At 45.1% G+C, this 21808-nt stretch overlaps 1 protein-coding gene across 2 annotated transcripts; it reads right to left on the bottom strand.

Annotated features, from left to right (window-relative positions):
* Nucleotides 1-1575: 1575 nt before the first annotated feature.
* nrde2 (NRDE-2, necessary for RNA interference, domain containing) lies at nucleotides 1576-20147 on the bottom strand. 2 transcript variants are annotated; one of them, XM_082955709.1, is made up of 14 exons: nucleotides 19455-20147; nucleotides 18754-18856; nucleotides 18242-18436; nucleotides 17153-17296; nucleotides 11901-12387; nucleotides 11307-11715; nucleotides 7864-7997; nucleotides 6518-6641; nucleotides 6171-6343; nucleotides 5658-6047; nucleotides 4443-5419; nucleotides 4136-4277; nucleotides 2159-2230; nucleotides 1576-2033 (listed from the first exon to the last, which is right to left on the bottom strand). In XM_082955709.1, the coding sequence occupies exons 1-14, from the start codon at nucleotides 19558-19560 to the stop codon at nucleotides 1908-1910; spliced, it is 3582 nt and encodes a 1193-aa protein (XP_082811835.1). In that variant the 5' UTR covers nucleotides 19561-20147; the 3' UTR covers nucleotides 1576-1907. The 2 variants fall into 2 exon arrangements, with proteins under 2 accessions (XP_082811835.1, XP_082811834.1); XM_082955708.1 differs by having other exon boundaries at nucleotides 18242-18439; nucleotides 19455-20145.
* Nucleotides 20148-21808: the final 1661 nt, after the last annotated feature.

A 21808-nucleotide genomic window follows, 5' to 3' on the forward strand; every position in this document is an offset into this window, starting at 1 on the left:
AAGGTCCCACAGTTGACAGTGCATGTCAGAGCCAAAACCAAGCAATGAGGTCGAAGGTATTGTCCGTAGAGTTCCAAGACAAGATTGTGCAGCATTGAAGGTCCCCAACAACACAGTGGCCTCCATCATTCTTAAATGGAAGAAGTTTGGAACCACCAAGACTCTTCCGAGAGCTGGCTTCCCGGCCAAACTCAGCAGTCGGGGAAGAAGAGCCTTGGTCAGGGAGGTGCCCAGAACCCAATGGTCACTCTGACAGAGCACTAGAGTTCCTCTGTGGAGATGGGAGAACCTTCCAGAAGGACAACCATCTCTGCAGCACTCTACCAATCAGGCCTTTATGGTAGAATGGCCAGATGGAAGCCACTCCTCAGTAAAAGGCACATGACAGCCCGCTTGGAGTTTGCCAAAAGGCATCTAAAGGACTCTCAGACCATGAGAAACAAGATTGTCTGGTCTGATGAAACCAAGATTGAACTCTTTGGCCTGAATGCCAAGCGTCAGTTCTGGAGTAACCTGGCACCATCCCTACGGTGTAGCATGGTTGTGGCAGCATCATGCTGTGGGGATGTTTTTCAGCGGCAGGGACTGGGAGACAAGTCAAGATGGAGGCAAAGATGAACGGAACAAAGCACAGAGCTCCTTGATGAAAACCTGCTCAGGACCTCAGACTGAGGTGAAGGTTCACCTTCCAACAGGACAACAACCCTAAGCACACAGCCAATGCAGGAGTGGCTTCGGGACAAGTCTCTGAATGCCCTTGAGTGGCCCAGCCAGAGCCTGTACTTGAACCCGATCGAACATCTCTGTAGAGACCTGAAAATAGCTGTGCAGCAACACTCCCCATCCGACCAGACAGAGTTTGAGAGGATCTGCAGAGAAGAATGGGAGAAACTCCCCAAATACAGGTGTGCCAAGCTTGTAGCGTCATACCTAAGAAGACTCGAGGCTGTAATCGCAGCCAAAGGTGCTTCAACAAAGTACTGAGTAAAGGGTCTGAATACTTATGTAAATGTGATTTCCGTTTTTCATTTTAAATGCAAAAATTTATCAAATCCAGTTTTTGATTTGTCATTATGGGATATTGTGTGTAAATTGATGAAAAAAACAACAATTTAATCCATTTTAGAATAAGATTGTAACCGAACAAAATGTGGAAAAATTCAAGGGGTCTTAATACTTTCCGAAGGGGTTGTATATTTCACTAATGAAATATTACATCATCATAGCCTGAGTAGTATGTAGTAGATAGTTTACTGGATTGGCCTCTGACAGAGGAACATCATCATAGGTTAAAGGTCATCAGAAGCATCACTCACCCAAGACAGCCAGAGTAGATGCTCTACTACTCTGAAGGACAAGCATTAAAAAGACTATACAAAGCTTCTCTACCCTCGTGTGTGTTTCCTCTCTTCTTCCTGGCGCTGAAGTGTACACTCAGGTGTGCTCCTTTCCACACTGTTAATTAAGCTGTGATGATGTCGTTATCCACGCAGGAAATGCACACAAGCATCCCTCAGGGTTCACATTGGCTGAAAGCTCAGAGCTCATTCTTAAATAAAGGTTGATAGGCCAGCATTAGGAAACAAAGCGTTTATTTCAGTTCTCTTTTTTAATCCGTTTCAAAACAAATCTTTGACATAAAAATAGGATATTATATCCATCAAAATATGGATTAAGAATCCATAAAAAGCTGGAAATATAAAAATATGGATATGCAATACATCAAAATATTGAATTAACACTAATTAGTGTAACATCATTTATTCACACGTCTGTTTGAAAAGTAAAATGCTCTTCTTCATGAGGACACTTGGTTGTTCTATTGGTCAGTGCACAACTTTGGGTATCCACAGTGGAGTGTATGAGGAAGCCAGGCCCCAGTGCACTGTGGGAAGGGTTTTAGAGCATCAGTCCTCCAGCAGTATGTCCACCTCCTCCATGGGAACCCTCAGTCTGAGCTCCTTCTCTGTCATCAGGTCCAGGAACTCCTGCACGTGCTCAGGGAAGAGTTGCACCGCGTCCATGTATAAACCCTTTGGATGGACACGCGTGAGCACACACACACACGTCAGAAACCATGTCATATATTTTGACCAAAACACACCAAAGAGCTAACTAATTATCACCGTTTCATAATTTCATCGGTCACTGTGCTCACCTTGGCCCATGGGACGTCCTGTAGAGCCTTGTAGAAGATCCCTCTTCCCTTCTCCACCTTCCCCTCTGACACCTACAGCACACAACAAAACACCAGACGTCAGCGACAACACACAACAAAACACCAGACGTCAGCGACAACACGCAACAAAACACCAGACGTCAGCTACAACACACAACAAAACACCAGACGTCAGCTACAACATGCAACAAAACACCAGACGTCAGCTACAACACACAACAAACCACCAGACGTCAGCTACAACACACAACAACACACCAGACGTCAGCTACAACACACAACAACACACCAGACGTCAGCTACAACACACAACAAAACACCAGACGTTAGCTACAGCACACAACAAAACACCAGACGTCAGCTACAACACACAACAAAACACCAGACGTCAGCTACAACACGCAACAAAACACCAGACGTCAGCTACAACACACAACAAAACACCAGACGTCAGCTACAACACACAACAAAACACCAGACGTCAGCTACAACACGCAACAAAACACCAGACGTCAGCTACAACACGCAACAAAACACCAGACGTCAGCTACAACACACAACAAAACACCAGACGTCAGCTACAGCACACAACAAACCACCAGACGTCAGCTACAACACACAACAAACCACCAGACGTCAGCTACAACACACAACAAACCACCAGACGTCAGCTACAACACACAACAAACCACCAGACGTCAGCTACAACACACAACAAACCACCAGACGTCAGCTACAACACACAACAAAACACCAGACGTCAGCTACAACACACAACAAAACACCAGACGTCAGCTACAACACACAACAACACACCAGACGTCAGCGACAACACACAACAAAACACCAGACGTCAGCTACAGCACACAACAAAACACCAGACGTCAGCTACAACACACAACAACACACCAGACGTCAGCTACAACACACAACAACACACCAGACGTCAGCTACAACACACAACAAAACACCAGACGTTAGCTACAGCACACAACAAAACACCAGACGTCAGCTACAACACACAACAAAACACCAGACGTCAGCTACAACACGCAACAAACCACCAGACGTCAGCTACAACACACAACAACACACCAGACGTCAGCTACAACACACAACAACACACCAGACGTCAGCTACAACACACAACAAAACACCAGACGTTAGCTACAGCACACAACAAAACACCAGACGTCAGCTACAACACACAACAAAACACCAGACGTCAGCTACAACACGCAACAAAACACCAGACGTCAGCTACAACACACAACAAAACACCAGACGTCAGCTACAACACACAACAAAACACCAGACGTCAGCTACAACACGCAACAAAACACCAGACGTCAGCTACAACACGCAACAAAACACCAGACGTCAGCTACAACACACAACAAAACACCAGACGTCAGCTACAGCACACAACAAACCACCAGACGTCAGCTACAACACACAACAAACCACCAGACGTCAGCTACAACACACAACAAACCACCAGACGTCAGCTACAACACACAACAAACCACCAGACGTCAGCTACAACACACAACAAACCACCAGACGTCAGCTACAACACACAACAAAACACCAGACGTCAGCTACAACACACAACAAAACACCAGACGTCAGCTACAACACACAACAACACACCAGACGTCAGCGACAACACACAACAAAACACCAGACGTCAGCTACAGCACACAACAAAACACCAGACGTCAGCTACAACACAACAAAACACCAGACGCCAGCGACAACACACAACAAAACACCAGACGCCAGCGACAACACACAACAAAACACCAGACGCCAGCTTCAGCTATACTTCCAAGTCTCCTTCATCCCTCGGCTGTTGGAACAAACCTGAGGTTCTGATAACTGCAATGATTTAAAGGGTGTTTTAAAGAGGCGTCTTAACAGGAAGTTCATGTTTTAAAGAGGCGTCTTTTTTACCAGGAAGTTCATGTACATCCTCCACAGCAACGGACAGTGGACCCCGTGCTCTGTTGCTATGGCATTCTCAAATAGCGAGCGGATACGGTTGCTCAGGCCGTTCTCTGGCAGGGTGGAGAGGGTGTCGCCATAGCAATCAGACCTGCCAAGAAGAAAACAATAACAACTCATGGAAAAACATCCACGAAATGAATCTAAATGTGAGCTACTACAGTAGTTCTATTCCTTTTTTGTGTTTGTGTGTCCTGTTATTGACATTATTAGATTAAGTGATACTGATTAGAGCCTTCATCTTTAGTGTTCTCACCTCTGAACAGAGTCCACTAGCTGCTTCCTTTGCTGCTCTGCGCTGATGGCGAACAGGCGTGGCACGACACTGGTACTAGCCTTGGTCACGCTGTGGAAGAAGCGGCGAGCCCTGCCGGCGCTGTGGTAGCGGTTCTCCACCTGCACATACAACTGCCACAGAGAAGTGCTGGAGGCAAAGTGGGCCAGGGCCGAGGTCAGCGCCAGTCTGATATGGCTAAGCGGGTACACGTTGGTGCTGGTGTGGTAGCGCAGCAGCGCCACCTGCTGGACAGCCAGGGCCTCACACTCTGAGACAGAGCTCAGTGTCTGTATGTCACACATAACTTCACTGCTAGCTGACTCCTGGGCTGACATACTGGAGTGTTGCTCCAGCCTCTTCCTGGCTAGGTTGTAGACTGCATCAGCAGCATCGACCCCCACAGTCAGGTACTGGAATAGGGCGTAACACCCCACCAGACCTTTGACCCGCCTGGACTTCTTGGATTGCCCCTGCCCCGCGGCCCCCTCGTCCAGCCCAGGCAGGGAGCTCACCACAGCCTGCTCATAGGCCTTCCTGGCCTTCAGCACAGCCACTGGAGCCAACTGTCCCAAGAAGGGGGCATACGAACTACCCTCTGCTAGCTTGGTGAGGATATAGACCGCTGGTGAAGACATAGCGGTCGTAACAGTCGTCCCTGCTCCGCCCTTATCCCTTCGCCAGGCCTCCTCCACCTCCAGCTGGGCGTAGAGCAGGCAGAGGTCACACAGGGCAGGGTCTGCCAGCCCTCCTGCCACGCCCAGTCCCAGGGCCGTGTCGAACACCTTGTGGGCCTCGTCCAAATTCCCTAGCAGCCACTCCAGGTGGGCGTACTCCCTCCACAGGCTGAGGCGGCCCCGGTTCTCTGGCTCTTTCAGCAGGCGCTTGGCCAGGCGCTTGCTCCTCTTCCCCTGGGATTTCACACGCTTCTTGTTCCTGCCGCGCACGCACCTCAGCACCTTAATGTTACATACAGAGTGGAAGGACAGGAGAGACATGAGCATTAGTGGGAGAATCTCAATGGAGAATGAAATGGGAAGGACACAAAGTTCAGCATTAAAATGGAATGAAAATATGTACATTTCATCCTGACTACAATTAACTTAAAATTCCTTCACGATTACCAAAGTAATTGAACTTGGCTGAGCATATGCTTGCCTGGCTCTAAAGCTTATAGCTGGGGTAACCTGGATTTACCTTGAGCTTCTCATACTGTATCCAGTGTAGTGAGAGGACAGCTCTCTCCTGAGCAGAGAACAGAGGCAGAACCATCTGGAACACGTTGTCTACAAACTCCTCCCCCTGCTTACACAGCCCCGCCCCCCTCCTGGTACCCTGCAGGGAGGTCATGTGACCCACGGGGCTGACCCCAGGAACAGGGAGGTCATAGGAGGTCAGTGGTGAGTCAGGGTGGTGAACATCCCCCAGTAGAGCCTGATCATCCAGCAGCAGGCTACAGGAGGGGGCGCTGTAACAGGAAGTGTCAGCAGGCAGACCCAGGAAGTGCAGGAAGGACAGAAGAAGACATAGCTGGAGGTCTGGGCGGACCAGCCGGATCATAGACGGCCCAATGTCATCAAACAGCACCTACATAGAACACACACATGCAGGCAAGTGGTAAGACATAAATAGCAACAGTAAGAACCCATTTTTTAATGGTAGATATGTCCCAGTTTTGGCACCACTATCACCAGTAATCACAGCCAATACCTGTCGGTCCGGGTCCTCACAGTCCTCCACCGATTGGCCCTTGGTTTTGTCCGGCCTCCACGGCAGCCAATGGATGGCCTCGCGTGATGTCTCCACATCCAACCAGATCCTCCACTTGGGCCAGGTTTTATCCTTCACCTCCAATTCCTCCTGATCTTCTTCATCTCCATCATCTGTCACACAGAGGTTCCAAAGGTTAACATTACAACACTATGACTTACGTCGCCAAAACGTCCTAATATTATGCTGCTACTAGTGCAATTAAAGTGTTATAACACAGAAATAAGAGCAACCATGTAAAGTGTTAGTACAGGTTTTAGTACAGGCAAGGCTATAAAGTTGCTAACCTTGTTCACTGGGTTGGAGCCAGCCCCCTCTCTCCTGCTGGGTCATCCAGGCTCTCCATCCACTGGCCCCTCTCTCCCCGACACGGGGCTCCCCACTGTCCCAGAATGGCTCAAAGAACTCCACCTGGAGGACCACAAAGGGCAAAGGCCAAAGGGATGATTTAATACAACACAGATATGTATATCAATCCCTCAATACTACAGTAATTAATACTGTACAATCACACAGAGGGTGGAGGAGAGGGAATGTTGGGTATTTCAACAATGTAATAATTCGTAAACATATCATGTTTCATGGGTTGATGGTCAGTTGTCTCCATCTGCGCTGAGGTCAGCAGTTCTCCTGACAGGAAGAACAACAGACTGAACTGCAGGACAGCCTGCAGGACAATAACTAGATGGAATTAATTAGCCCCTCCACGGTAGTGCATGTCTCTCTCTGCCGTCAACACAGTGCTGCAGCGATCAGCAGACCAGACCTCCATGAAGAACAGCAGAAACTCAGAGTGTGGAATAAAAGGTAGTCCTGTTTAATACTGCATTTGTTTCTGGAGGACACATTGCTTGAGACAAAAGACAGACAGGCTCTGAACATGGAGCTTTGGGCATGAGTACTTCCAAATTCGGTAGAGACATCCTATATGGTGTCTTAACAATATCTTAACAATACAAAGCTCAATTGACCTAGACTATTTTCCAATAGCCACACCACTTGAAATGCATAGCCAATACATATTGCTTCATTTTAGTGCTACGCTAGTATAGGCCTTGGAACAGAGACGTAGTGTTAAGGGATGATCTCTCATCAACAAATACAACCCTGATCAATTAAAACAGTTCATGAAAGCTAATGCTGTGTTTACCCTGCGGACACACACATAGCAACATGCCCTTGCTTCATTTGAGGTATTATACATTCAGAATTATGTCTCCATTATGTAATGTTGCTGGTGCTGGGGGGACAGTGAGCTGTGAGCCACTACAGCAGTTCTGACAGAAGAGCAAACAGGCAATTTCTCTCGAATTAGAATGCCCCACTGCTGGAAAAAGGTCTCTATTAAAACCTGGTCATGCATTTTAAAACGACCCCCTTAGCATAGCAAAGTTTCCATGTAGTGTGTAAAGTGACAAAGCCCAGACCAGTCTGAAGGGCACTCTCTGGAAAGGGCCCCAGCACTGCTTTAACGCCAGTGACAAAAAACAAACAGCATTGGTGCATTGGCTTTGGATAAACAGCCAATTCATCATCAGTCTATTCTGGAGGGAGCTACCAGCTGTATATGAGTACATGTGTTGGAACATGTGTGTTCTTTGCAGAGGAACTTGGGGAATGACTGTGTGTGTACCTGTTGTCTGGTGGGTAGGTCCTTGACAGTGTCTGGCTTGAAGAAGGTGAAGTCCAGTAGGCCCTGGAACAGACACACAGCTTTCTCTGAGTGGCCAGCCTGCCTGAGGAAATGACACTGCTGGACGAAGATGGCTGCAGAGAGGAGACAGCATACAATACCACATCAGGAATTATAATTCTTCACACAGAGCACCCAGTTCACTTCCACCTATTAGAACCAGCATGTGTGCATTTGTTTAGTATGAGCTCTTAAAGATGAATCCATTGAAAAATCCTCAGACTTTCAGAGAAAAAAAAATAGTATGATCAGGAAAAAAGTGAGAGATGTTTATTTATTTTTAAAGTAATAACAGATGGATAATCTTCCCTGAATGAAAAACTCAGCAGGCGAATTAAAGCTGCACATCCCTAAGGTCACATGATATGTCAGCTTCTCAAAAGCTTTTTATTGCCCCTCACAGTAGTCTTTATTATTCGGAATAATTATCAAGTTATAATTAATGCAACCGTCTCCTGCAGATGTTCCCTTTAAGTTGGGGTTACATTGTAACCTGGTCCCAGATCTGTTTGTGCTGTCAATGGTCATAGGAGTTGGCAAGACAGCACAAACAGATCTGGGACCAGGCTACCTGCCTTGTACTGCCAGTACAGAGACCGTCTGCATTTTCTAAAAGGAACCAAACAGTCAAAAAGACCAACAGTCTCCCTCAGAGGTCAGGTGGAGATATATGCCCAACACTGCTATGTAAGCAGAGGCTATGGTTGAATTTTAGTACATACAGCATACATCTCCCACACGGTTTGATCCGTCCACAGTGCAGCTTCAGATATGCTAGAAATATGTACTATTCAACCACAAGAGGGAGTCTGGGACCATCATCTTATAACAGTAAAATCACACAAAAATTGAAGAGCTTCTGTATCTATTAGGTAGAGTTGAGAATACCAAAGATGCCATGAGTGATGACATACATTGGTTGAACCTGAAACAGCTAGCCTATTTTCTATGAGTTGCAGTAGGTGATCTATAAACCTAAATAGTTCCAGTATGTTCAATAAAATTCTAGGTGATTTCAATAAGCGAAGCATCACTGGATACCATCAAATTTTTCTACCCTTACATAACAGTTAGCTGTGGTCAACAGATAAGACTGTTTGAGTGGGCTAAAGCATGGGAAACCCTGGGCTAAAGAATGTGAGGCACTCACTTCTGTTTCTGATTGTTTAAACCTTATCAATACCTTACCATTCTTTTTCATTAAATTAAGGCTGTACTTGAAATGCTCCTGGAGTGCGTCCCATCCTTATCATTGTTCAGTAGGCTAAAGCCCTGACAAGACAGTTCCATGTCCAGCCCAGCAGCAGTCCAGCCCAGACTGACCACTGGTCAGCTAGTCTAACTAGATGATAGTTTCATTAGGCTAATTGAGGGGCAGATGCCAGAGGGCCAGGAGAATAGACCAGGACTGTAGTACTCATATCATAACTCAGCAGCATGGACACTGGAGTGGACATCCATGATCCTCTCTCCCTTTCTCACCCTCCTTTTCCCTCTCCCCTAGTCCATCTGTTCCTCATCTCCTGTCAGTGGTCAGAAGCATTACGCAGCACAACCCTGTTTGGGGGTCTGTTCAGGAGAATGAAAGATGTTATAGAACATTGCAGATAGATATGTACTGTGTAAAACAGATATAATTGTCAGTCATTGGGAAAAAGGAATCTTGTCAGTTCTATTTAGGACATTTCTAGCTGCAAAATTCTACATTTGCCTACTGAACGAGGCCCTGTGCCACACCCACAAACATCTGGCAATGACATCATGATACACATAACCAGTTAGCTAGCCAGCTAATTAAATTTAGTCTGTCACGACAGATTATAACCACATCAAATCCATACCAAAGACTTCTGAAAGGAGTTTAAAGGAGATACAGTGCCGTGAAAAAGTATTGTCCCCTTTCTGATTCACTATACTGAATGCTATCTTCAACCAAAACCTAATATTAGATAAAGGGAACCGAGTTTACAAATAACGCCAAAAAAAAGGTATACTTATTTTATTTATTTAATTAACAATATTATGCAACACTCAATTCCCCTGTGTGAAAAGGTAATTGCCACCTTACACTCAATAACTGGTTGTGCCATCTTTAACTCCAATGACTGCAACCAAATGCTTTCTGTAGTTGTTGATCAGTCTCTCGCATGGCTGTGGAGGAATTTTGGCCCATTCTTGCATGCAGAACTGCTTTAACTCAGCAACATTTGTGAGTTTTCAAGCATGAACTACTCGTTTCAAATCCTGACACATCTCAATTTGGATTAGTTCGGGACTTTGACTAGGCCATTCCAAAACTTCAAATGTGTTGCTTTTTAACCATTTTCATGTAGACTTAATTTTGTGTTTTGGATCATTGTCTTGCTGCATCACCCAGCTGCGCTTCAGCTCACAGACGGATTGCCTGACATTCTTCTGTAGAATTCTCTGATACAGAGCAGAATTCATGGTTCCTTCTATTAAGGCAAGTCGATCAGGTCCTGAGGCAGCAAAGCATCCCCAAACCATCACACTACCACCACCATGCTTGACCGTTGGTATGAGGTTCTTACTGTGGAATGCAGTGTTTGGTTTTCGTCAGACTTAATGGGACCCATCTCATCCAAAAAGTTGACTCAAGTTTGACAAAAAACACCTGGAAGCACCTGAATAATCATCAAGAATCTTGGAAGAATGTTCTATGGACAGATGATTCAATAGTGTAACTTTTTGGGTGTATGGGGGCAATTACTTTTTCACACAGGGAATTGGGTGTTGCATAACTTTGTTAATTGAATACATAAAATAAGTAGCACTTTTTTTGTTATTTGCAAACTCAGGTTCCCTTTATCTAATATTAGGTTTTGGTTAAAGATCTGATAATTCAGTTTGAAAAATATGCAAAAATAGGGAAAATCAGAAATGGGGCAAATACTTTTTCACAACACTGTACATAAACACACACACTCCGGCAGAGACAACAGCACCTTTCACTTCCAATAGAATGACAACTAATCCACTCTTCTCTTCAACTTTCATGGTCACAGACACAGTCCAAACATGCACAATGAACCACATACAGTTCAATACAGCAGCAGGACAGGACACAATGACAAGGGGAAACCTGAACCATAATACTCGCCTCTACAAATATTTACATTGGCTAATGCTTCTCAAGTTTCAGCCCCTCTGCAGTACAGCCTTGTGCCAGTGAATAAAAGACGAGAAAGCAAAAAGCAATGACTTTCCATCACAACCAAACAGAACAAGTTTGTGAGTTAGTGCACATTTCAGTAATCCTCTGTCTATAATGTAGAAGCTATCGCGAGGGAAATGTCCTTTATAAGTTATTCATACAAACATTATTATATATAAAGTATATATTATGTGGCTTGGACCATTACCCAGCATGTGTTCATCAGTGCCCGGTAGCACCTGGTGAGAAACCATGCTCCCATCCTGCACCGCCGCCAGCGTGCTCAGACACTTCCCGTATACCGTGTTGACCTTTGACACGGAGAAGGTACTGAAGTGGCTCTGCATGAACAGCAGGTACTTCCTCCACAGTGGGGCACTGTTGGGGTGCAGGAACACCAGCTTTTTCCACTCCTTCAGCAGGGCTGCCGGCTCCCACAGCTCCCTACAGAGCCGCAGTCGCTCCAGCTTCAGTTCCACGCAGCTCGGGTTATTTTCCACTGCTCGATCCAAAATGGCTACCTTCTTCTCCAGCGTGGCCCGCACTGACCTCTTCCGCCGCTCGGTCTCGTTCTCAGAGATGTCACCAAACACTCCAGGCGCCCCAGCTACCTCGTCCTGTAATATAGTTCTGGAAGTTATTATGTGATTTGTTGTATCAAGAAACAGGCCAGGGACTGGAATTTTTCCTGACACGTTGAAATGTCCCGGAAAAACTCTTGGCCCTAGTAAAATTTCATGTGATTTGAAGGGACTGATTGGTGTGGTGTGTAATTATGGGGTTTTGACATTGAGTAGTGTACCTGGAAGAGGACAAACTGAAACCAGGTGTGTGTGTCTGTGGGGGTTTCCCTCAGCCTCCTGTTGAAGTTCTCCACCCGTTCAGCCAGCATGACGGCAGCATTGTCCCTGGGAGTAGAAGGTTGTTCCTCTGTCTTACCATGCTCCGCCTTCCCCTTCCCCTGGAGCCACAGGGAGGTGGAGGAGTCATACACCCCCAGGGGGTTGACCCAGGAGCCCTGACCTTTGGCAGAGCCACCCCCCTCTGCCTCACCTTCCAGACAGGAGGGCACAGGGATGAAGGGTAAGGTGGTGGTGGTGCCCTCTGGTGGAGGTCTGGGCAGCGTGGGTTTGCCATCAGACATCAGCAGCTGGCGGACGGTGGGGGAGAAGTAGCGGTTGGGTCTCTGTCTCCTGTCCACTCTCTTCTTCTCTGGGCCAGACTCAGCCCAGCTCACGGCCTGAGACCGCAGGTCCAAACCCAGAGAGGAAGAGCCTTTCCTTTTGTACCTTTAAAGACATTAAAATCATTACAGTCATATGTAGAATCCCTGTAAAGAGAAACAGCAATGTATTGAGAGCGTTTTGAACTGGTGTGCAGCTCAGTAAGGGAGGGCAGGGTGAGAAAGAGAGAAAAAAGGAGAAATAAACAGAATTGTCTGCGTCACCTGACCTCCTCCAAAAAGGAAGTCCCTCTGCAGCAATACACCAAGCACCAGTCCAATCATGGCTATATTGATCACATATCACTTAACTTGCTGTGGTGTGTGTGTGTACTGACTACACATTAAACCCGATATCATCTGGAACTCAAGTTGTTGCCCTTGTGCAGTTAATAAAAAGATCAGTGGGTCTTACTACACCGCTTCTGTGGACATGCATACGTACAGTGAGGGAAAAAACTATTTGATCCCCTGCTGATTTTGTACGTTTGCCCACTGACAAAGAAATGATCAGTCTATAATTTTAATGGTAGGTTTATTTGAACAGTGAGAGACAGAATAAGAACAACAAAAAATCCAGAAAAACGCATGTCAAAAATGTTATAAATTGATTTGCATTTTAATGAGGGAAATAAGTATTTGACCCCTCTGCTAAACATGACTTAGTACTTGGTGGCAAAACCCTTGTTGGCAATCACAGAGGTCAGATGCTTCTTGTAGTTGGCCACCAGGTTTGCACACATCTCAGGAGGGATTTTGTCCCACTCCTCTTTGCAGATCTTCTCCAAGTCATTAAGGTTTCGAGGCTGACGTTTGGCAACTCGAACCTTCAGCTCCCTCCACAGATTTTCTATGGGATTAAGGACTGGAGACTGGCTAGGCCACTCCAGGACGTTAATGTGCTTCTTCTTGAGCCACTCCTTTGTTGCCTTGGCTGTGTGTTTTGGGTCATTGTCATGCTGGAATACCCATCCACGACCCATTTTGAATGCCCTGGCTGAGGGAAGGAGGTTCTCACCCAAGATTTGACGGTACATGGCCCCGTCCATCGTCCCTTTGATGCGGTGAAGTTGTCCTGTCCTCTTAGCAGAAAAACACCCCCAAAGCATAATGTTTCCACCTCCATGTTTGATGGTGGGGATGGTGTTCCTCCACCTCCAAACACGGCGAGTTGAGTTGATGCCAAAGAGCTCCATTTTGGTCTCATCTGACCACAACACTTTCACCCAGTTGTCCTCTGAATCATTCAGATGTTCATTGGCAAACTTCAGACGGGCATGTATATGTGCTTTCTTGAGCAGGGGGACCTTGCGGGCGCTGCAGGATTTCAGTCCTTCACGGCGTAGTGTGTTACCAATTGTTTTCTTGGTGACTATGGTCACAGCTGCCTTGAGATCATTGACAAGATCCTCCCGTGTAGTTCTGGGCTGATTCCTCACCGTTCTCATGATCATTGCAACTCCACAAGGTGAGATCTTGCATGGAGCCCCCCAGGCCGAGGGAGATTGACAGTTCGTTTGTGTTTCTTCCATTTGCGAATAATCGCACCAACTGTTGTCACCTTCTCACCAAGCTGCTTGGCGATGGTCTTGTAGCCCATTCCAGCCTTGTGTAGGTCTACAATCTTGCCCCTGACATCCTTGGAGAGCTCTTTGGTCTTGGCCATGGTGGAGAGTTTGGAATCTGTTTGATTGATTGCTTCTGTGGACAGGTGTCTTTTATACAGGTAACAAACTGAGATTCGGCCCACTCCCTTTAAGAGTGTGCTCCTAATCTCAGCTCGTTACCTGTATAAAAGACACTTGGGAGCCAGAAATCTTTCTGATTGAGAGGGGGTCAAATACTTATTTCCCTCATTAAAATGCAAATCAATTTATAACATTTTTGACGTGCGTTTTTCTGGATTTTTGTTTTGTTATTCTGTCTCTCACTGTTCAAATAAACCTACCATTAAAATTATAGACTGATCATTTCTTTGTCAGTGGGCAAACATACAAAATCAGCAGGGGATCAAATACTTTTTTTCCCCTCACTGTATATAGACACAAACTTTGAAATATGCTAATGAAGACAACTATAGTCAGAAGCAAACTGAGTTAAAAGAAGTCACTACATGACCAAAAGTATGTGGACACCTCCTCGTTGAACATTTCATTCCAAACTCATGGGTGTTAATATGGAGTTGGTCCCCATATGCTGCTATAACAGCCTCCACTCTTCTGGGAAGGCTTTCCACTTGATGTTGGAACATTGCTGCAGGGACTTGCTTCCTATCAGCCACAAGAGCAATAGGGAGGTCGGGCACTGATATTGGGCGATTAGGCCTGGCTCGATGTCGGCATTCCAATTTATCCCAAAGGTGTAAGATTGGCTTGAGGTCAGGGTTCTATGCAGGCCAGTCAAGTTCTTCCACACCGATCTCGACAAACCTTCTCTGTATGATCCTCGCTTTGTGCACAGGGCATTGTCATGCTGAAACAGGAAAGGGCATTTCCCCAACTATTGCCACAAAATTGAAAGCACAGAATTGTCAAGAATGTCATGTATGCTGAAGAGTCAAAATTTCCTTTCACTTGGAACTAAGGGGCCTAGTCCGCACTATGAAAAACAGACCCAAACCATTATTGACTATGCAGTCGGCAGGTAGCGTTCTCCTGGCATCCGCCAAACCCAGATTCGTCCGCCAGACTGGCACATGGTGAAGCGTGATTCATCACTCCAGAGAACGCGCTTCCACTGCTCCGAGTCCAATGGCTGCAAGCTTTACACCACTCCAGCCAACGCTTGGCATTGCGCATGGTGATCTTAGGCTTGTGTGCGGCTGCTCGGCCATGGAAACCCATTTCATGAAGCTTCCGACAAACAGTTATTGTGCTGCCGTTGCTTCCAGAGGCAGTTTGGAACTCGGAAGTGAGTGTTGCAACCGAGGACAGACGATTTTTAAATGCTACGTGCTTAAGCACTCGCCAGTGCCGTTCTGTGAGCTTGTGGTGTGGCCTACTACTTCGCAGCTGAGCCGTGTTTGCTCCTAGACTTTTCCACTTCACAATAACAGCACTTACGGGTGACGGGGACAGCTCTAGCAGAGCAGAAATTTGACTGACTTGTTGGAAAAGGTGGCATCCTATGACAGTGCCACGTTGAAATTCACTGAGCTCTTCGGTGAGGCCATTTTACTGCCAATAATGTTTGTTTATGGAGATTGCATGGCTGTGTGCTTGATTTATACACCTGTCAGCAACTGGTGTGGCTGAAATAGCCAAATCCACTAATATGAAGGGGTGTCCATATAGTGTACAGTGCATTCGGAAAGTATTCAGACCCCATCCCTTTTTCCACATTTTGTTTTGTTACAGTCTTATTCTAAAATTGACAGTGCATGTCAGAGCAAAAACCAAGCCATGAGGTCGAAGGAATTGTCCGTAGAGCTCCAAGACAGGATTGTGTTGAGGCACAGATCTGGGGAAGGGTACCAAAAAAAATGTCTGCAGCATTGAAGGTTCCCAAGAACACAGTGGACTCCATCATTCTTAAATGGAAGAACTTTGGAACCACCAAGACTCTTCCGAGAGCTGGCCGCCCGGCCAAACTGAGCAATCGGGGGAGAAGGGCCTTGAACCCAATGATCACTCTGATGGTGCTCCAGAGTTCTTCTGTAGAGATGGGAGAACCTTCCAGAAGGACAACCATCTCTGCAGCACTCCACCAATCAGGCCTTTATGGTACAGTGGCCAGACAGAAACCACTCCTCAGTAAAAGGCACATGACAGCCTGCTTGGAGTTTTGCTAAAGGCACCTAAAGGACTCTCAGACCATGAAAAACAAGATTCTCTGGTCTGATGAAACTAAGATTCAACTCTTTGGCCTGAATGCCAAGTGTCACATCTGGAGGAAACTTGGCACCATCCCTATGGTGAAGCATGGTGACGGCAGCATCATCATGCTGTGGGGATGTTTTTCAGCGGCAGGGACTGGAAGACTAGTCAGGATCAAGGGAAAGATGAACGGAGCAAAGTACAGAGAGTCTTGATGAAAACCTGCTCCAGAGTGATCAGGACCTCAGACTGCGGCGAAGGTTCACCTTCCAACAGGACAACGACCCTACGCACACAAACAAGACAATGCAGGAGTGGCATCGGGACAAGTCTTTAAATGTCCTTGAGTGGCCCAGCCAGAGCCAACTGAAAAAAGCTGTGCAGCGATGCTCCCTATCCAACCTGACAGAGCTTGAGAAGATCTGCAGAGAAGAATGGGAGAAACTCCACAAATACAAGTGTGCCAAGCTTGTACCGTCATACCCAAGAAGACTCGAATCTGTAATCACTGCCAAAGGAGCTTCAACAAAGTACAAAGTAAAGGGTCTGAATACTTATGGAAATGTGATATTTCCGGGGGGGTTTTATAATAAATTTGCACAAAATAATTTATGGGGATTTTATCACCCCCCCAACCCTCTGGCCACCCAAGCCCCCGTGTGATGATGTGTACTGTAATGGAGCTGACTGACTCCCTCTCTGACTGACCTTGCGTTGGGAGTAGAACCAGCCTGGGGGGTAAACTAAACACTGCTGGCCAACAGATACCATTTCAACACTATCGTGCCAACCTGAACCGTACGGTTATTTTCGCATTGTCCTTTTTCCTGGTGGATGCGCAGCCAGGCCAGGGCAGTATAGCTCAGCGGTGTGGACAGGGTAAGAGTGGGTTGATGATGGCTGACGGACAGCTACACCAGAGCTGAGATGGCAGTAGTAGTGGTGGTGCAGAGGTGAGGGGTGTTAAAGTGGGGAGGCAGAGGGTGGTACAGCGGAGGGGGAAGGAAGGTTACCTACCTAGCGATATCTCCTCTGTAAAGTGATTTGTACTCCCAGTTGGCACGGTCTGCTCTCCTGTCCACGCAGAAGGGCCGATCGGTGGGGGTCTGGAGGTCATCCAACCACACAAAAGACCCCTCCACCTGAAACTGCACCTCCTCACTACAAACAGAGATAGTCAGGATCAATGCAGAGTATAGGCCACACCTTTAAAGAGGGGTAGGTGACATAGCGAGTCAGCGTTTTCATGATTGGAACAAAAGACAATATAGGGTTAGCGGTGCTACCTCACACAAACATGATGCCATAATGGAAATTGATAAGAAAGCTTTTCATAAAACAGACATAATCATTAAACATTGACAGTACGGTAACAGATTAGTCGTTAAATATTGCCAGTACAGTGCAGATAAAAAATAATGGCAACTATAGTATAATTTCACTGTAGCTTGAAGGATAAGTTATACAAATCTCCTGTGGAGGAGCCAGTGCTTGAATTGAGAGAAAGGTGCGTGTGTGTGTGTTGACGTGTTTAACTATTCTTGTGGGGACCAGAAGTCTCCACAAGAATAGTAAGCCGAACAAAAATTTGACCAACTGGGGACATTTTGTTAGTCCCCACAAGGTCAAATGCTATGCTAGGGGGTTTAGGGTGAAGGTTAGAATTAGTGTTAGAATTATGTTAAGGGTTAGTTTTAGGGTTAAAGTTAGGGTAAGAGTACGGGTGGGGGGTAATTTCATTGGCAGCTCAGAGACTAGCCAGGCTTGCTGTCGCAGTTGAATTCAGAGTCTGAGTCAAGAGCTACTCCAACTGGCAGTCAGCCAAGACCCCCAGAGTATACCTCCCCTAACACACTGAGCCACGGACAATGAATCTCCCTCCTACCTGGCAACACTTAAACAGAACAACTACTACAATAATACCAGCCATGGGCAAGTATTAAAAAAGCATCTTACGGTTGGAGTGCTGGTCTAGGATCAACCCCCCCCCCCCCCGTCCAAATACTCTTATTCATTATGATATAAATTGCAAAACTGATCATATATATTCCTACTAGAGCATGTATCCTGGGTCTCACTGGGCACAAAATGAGTGAGGTCATATACCTGGGAGGTCTGCTCTCAGCCTTTTTTAGGAGGTCACTGGGGTAGATAGTATCTGAATCTGAGCCACTGCTTGCTGGAGAGGGTTCTCCACTCTTCTTCTTGTGCTTCTTCTTTTTCTTCTTCTTCTTCTTCTCCTTCTTTTTCTTCTTGTTGGATTGGACGTCATTCTTATCCTCCCTCTCTGGTATAACGAGTCTGCTGAAAAATGTTAGTAGTATACATTTAAGTACAAATATCACAAGCTGTTGATTTTGGGGTGAAACTACCACCACGTCAATGCTGAGATCACATCATCTCACAAAAGTATAAGATATTTGGAGGAAAATTTCTTATAATTGTGTAATAACAACAAGATCGTGTAGTAAAATTCAAAGCTACTCAATAAAACCTCCAGTGCTTCTCAAAGGGGCAGAACCATATCCTGTCTCCTGTACAATGGAGCATGTAATACTATTGAGTCACAGTGAAAGAGAAATAATTGAATAACGATTAAACACGTATGATAATAACACCTTGTTTCTGCCGATTGTGTTTCGTTGGCTTTCTCAGTGGCTCGTTGGTGAAGAGAGAGAGCGTCGTCAGTGCGGAAACTTTGATTACTCAGCCATTCTAGTTCTGAGGAGAGAGAAGAGGAATGTCAAATCAATCGCAATCAGTTCTCTAGGGCTTTTAAGCACAGGAATTAATCAGGTTTGGCGACAGCTGTTTTCAGAAGGAAGCCCACTGATACAGTAAATGCACTAAAGATAAAATAGTTATATCGCATTGTGTTGTCATATCGGATTGTACCAATGGGTTTAGAGTTTAATTTTATAAGGACATTATATAGTACACCTTTTTGGTTAGATTAAGGTTATGGTGAGGGCCCGATGGGTCAATGCACTGCTGACCTACAGTAAGTGAGTGTAGGTAAATTGTTTATCATGCTTATTCAACCGGCCACACCACTGACTAACTAACGTTCATATTTATCAAATTATAGCTATGGATGCATATTTTGGGGATGTTATGTTACGAGCAAAGACACTTAGCTAGCTATAGTATAATTGGGTTGTGACCAATGAAGCTAACAAGCTAGTAAAACTAGGACACTGACACTTTCAAGCAGGAACGTTGCACTTACGTTTAATTTCACTAGATCTCTCTTTGAAAAGTCGTCACAGAATGGTGGCTAACTGGTTGACACATACAAATAAACATTTGTGGGTCTTACCTTTATGTGCATTCTCAGCTTTTGTATTTGATAATCCTGCAAAAGCTGGAAATAGAGCCATGTTGATAGCCTCTGCGTGTAAACAGTCGCATGAATATGACGTCATCTCGAACGCGCCTGTGGTTTGTTGGAGAGGTAGAATTTTAGGAATCGCATAATTTTAGGCTGCTAAAATCCTGTTCTCTTGAATGCAAATTGTATGGTTTAGTTTGGCTTTTTTATCTTTGAGCATGAGCACACAAACTCACTTCCATAGACTGCGAGATTATTGCCTAAAAGTAAATATTGGTTTGAATGCAGTAGTTTAATTCACAAAATAGACTCAATCAGCACAGGATTTCTAATATTTTAATTATATATTCCCTCATTGATACGCCTGTCATTTTCAATTCCGCGACTAAAAGTAAACAGTTCCGTGTATGCTTGCGGTGACTAATCGCCGATCACCACCATTTCCTCCCAAAAAACTCTAATCGAGCCCCTGCCAGATGAGGATGTATGATTTTGAGGAACTAGACAGACTGAAAGAAACGTCTTGTCGACAGCAATAATTATAGTATTATAAAACGCTCTGTGATACAAAGTAGACTGTCCGGCCACACCGTTTTCCTAAACTACTCGGGTAATATTAGGCGCCATTGCTTGACGCATTGCAGATCCAACGTAGCCAATCCTGGGCTCCCGTACAATGAGCAGAATATTGCAGGTCCACTGTATCCAATGAGAAGCGCCGTCTCAAAAATAACTGCAATTTCTCCAGCGTCAACAGACACTGGCCAGTGTGTTTGAGTATTCTTCCGCAGAGATAAAACAGTGCGTTGCATAAAGTAGAGCGCCACGTTCCAGCTCGAGCGCATCAGAAGCCTGTAAATTCATAGGCACAGGATGCAGTGAGTAGTCACTGGACAGACCGGAATGTGTCGAATTATACCACAGCTGCACTGTTGGCCACATGACCAAAGCCAATGTCACAATTTATTTTGTGCCTATGTATGTCAATCATTTACAGATTTTTGTATTTACTGTTTCGTTTGTAAATATGACACCTTATTAGGTTTTAGGTTTTTTTATAATCACAAAACAGCATGCAGAATTTGGATAATCAACCTAGCAATTATTTTCATACCATGATCAATTTACAAATGCATGAACTGAATATATGCTTTTCACTTTATTTGAGAATAATAAACTATAGGCTATAGATATTGAATAGTGATCCCATGAAGGCATGCTCCTTGTAATTTCATTATTAGAAGAAATTATACATTTTGGATATCATGACAAATGCTGAAAACAAGTTGATTCTGAGTTTGCAAAAACATTGGAAATAAATATGACATTTTCATAAGTTTTATAGCCAAACAGGCCAACTATAAAACTGCATTATTGATCATTTTGTCAATGACTGATATTGGGTAATGAATATTAATTCGATATGATAAATCGGCTAGCCTAAATAAATCTCTTATTGTCTGATTATCACCATCGGCCTATTTTTTTAAAAGTAATAATGTAATGCACATTTCATAGCTTCAATTATCATGAAGTGATGATGGAATGGCAGCTATTCTACCAACAACATCTTATGTGCACTTTTTCTTTTTAATACTCTGTCTGGTGTTGCTTATCTCCAATGCAACAATAACTCAAGGAATGGCTGGTCAAATGCAAATGTATGAATATATGAGTAGGAGTACTTGTACCAGTAAGTGTCAGATACTGTCTGTATGAAATAATAAATAAACACATTTGGTGAGAAGCTTATATTTGTCCTATTTCACATATGTAGGCTACAAGTGTGTATTATATGCATATGTGAATTGGAAATGTTTTTTTTGTTGTATATCCCAACTCCCCTGAGACACTCTTGGAGAGTATATCAACAGCTACCCTGGAGCAATTAGGGTTAAGTGCCTTGGCAGATTGTTCACATTGTCGGCTCTGGGATTCAAACTAGTGACCCTTTGGTTACTGGCCCAATGCTCTTACCGCTAGGCTTCCTGCCACCACAGGCAAATTGTCACTGGTCTGTGTTGTTCTATGTGTGTGGCTTTAGGTTTTTGTGCCACTGCACTGTACACTGTCCTTCTCTCAGCACATATCAAATCTGCAGGCTAAAGTAAAATCTAGACTTGGTTTCCTCTATCGTAATCACTCCTCTTTCCCCCCTGCTGCCGAACTAACCCTGATTCAGATTGCCATTTTACCCATGCTAGATTACGGAGAAGTAATTTATAGATCGGCAGGTAAGGGTGCTCTCGAGCGGCTAGATGTTCTTTACCATTCGGCCATCAGATTTGCCACCAATGCTCCTAATAGGACACATCACGACACTCTATACTCTTCTGTAAACT

This window comes from Salmo salar, chromosome 09 (genome assembly GCF_965601325.2).
Source record: "Salmo salar chromosome 09, fSalSal1, whole genome shotgun sequence".
In the NCBI taxonomy this organism is placed as follows: Eukaryota; Metazoa; Chordata; class Actinopteri; order Salmoniformes; family Salmonidae; genus Salmo; species Salmo salar.

What these genes read in the sequence shown, in the direction of transcription:
- nrde2 (XM_082955708.1), bottom strand. Translation starts at nt 19,560, where the DNA reads ATGACGTCATATTCATGCGACTGTTTACACGCAGAGGCTATCAACATG. An exon ending in TTCAGTTTGTCCTCTTCCAG is followed by an intron (nt 11,716 to 11,900) that starts GTACACTACTCA and finishes ACTATATTACAG; the next exon opens with GACGAGGTAGCTGGGGCGCC. An exon ending in GTGAGGACCCGGACCGACAG is followed by an intron (nt 6,048 to 6,170) that starts GTATTGGCTGTG and finishes TGTTCTATGTAG; the next exon opens with GTGCTGTTTGATGACATTGG.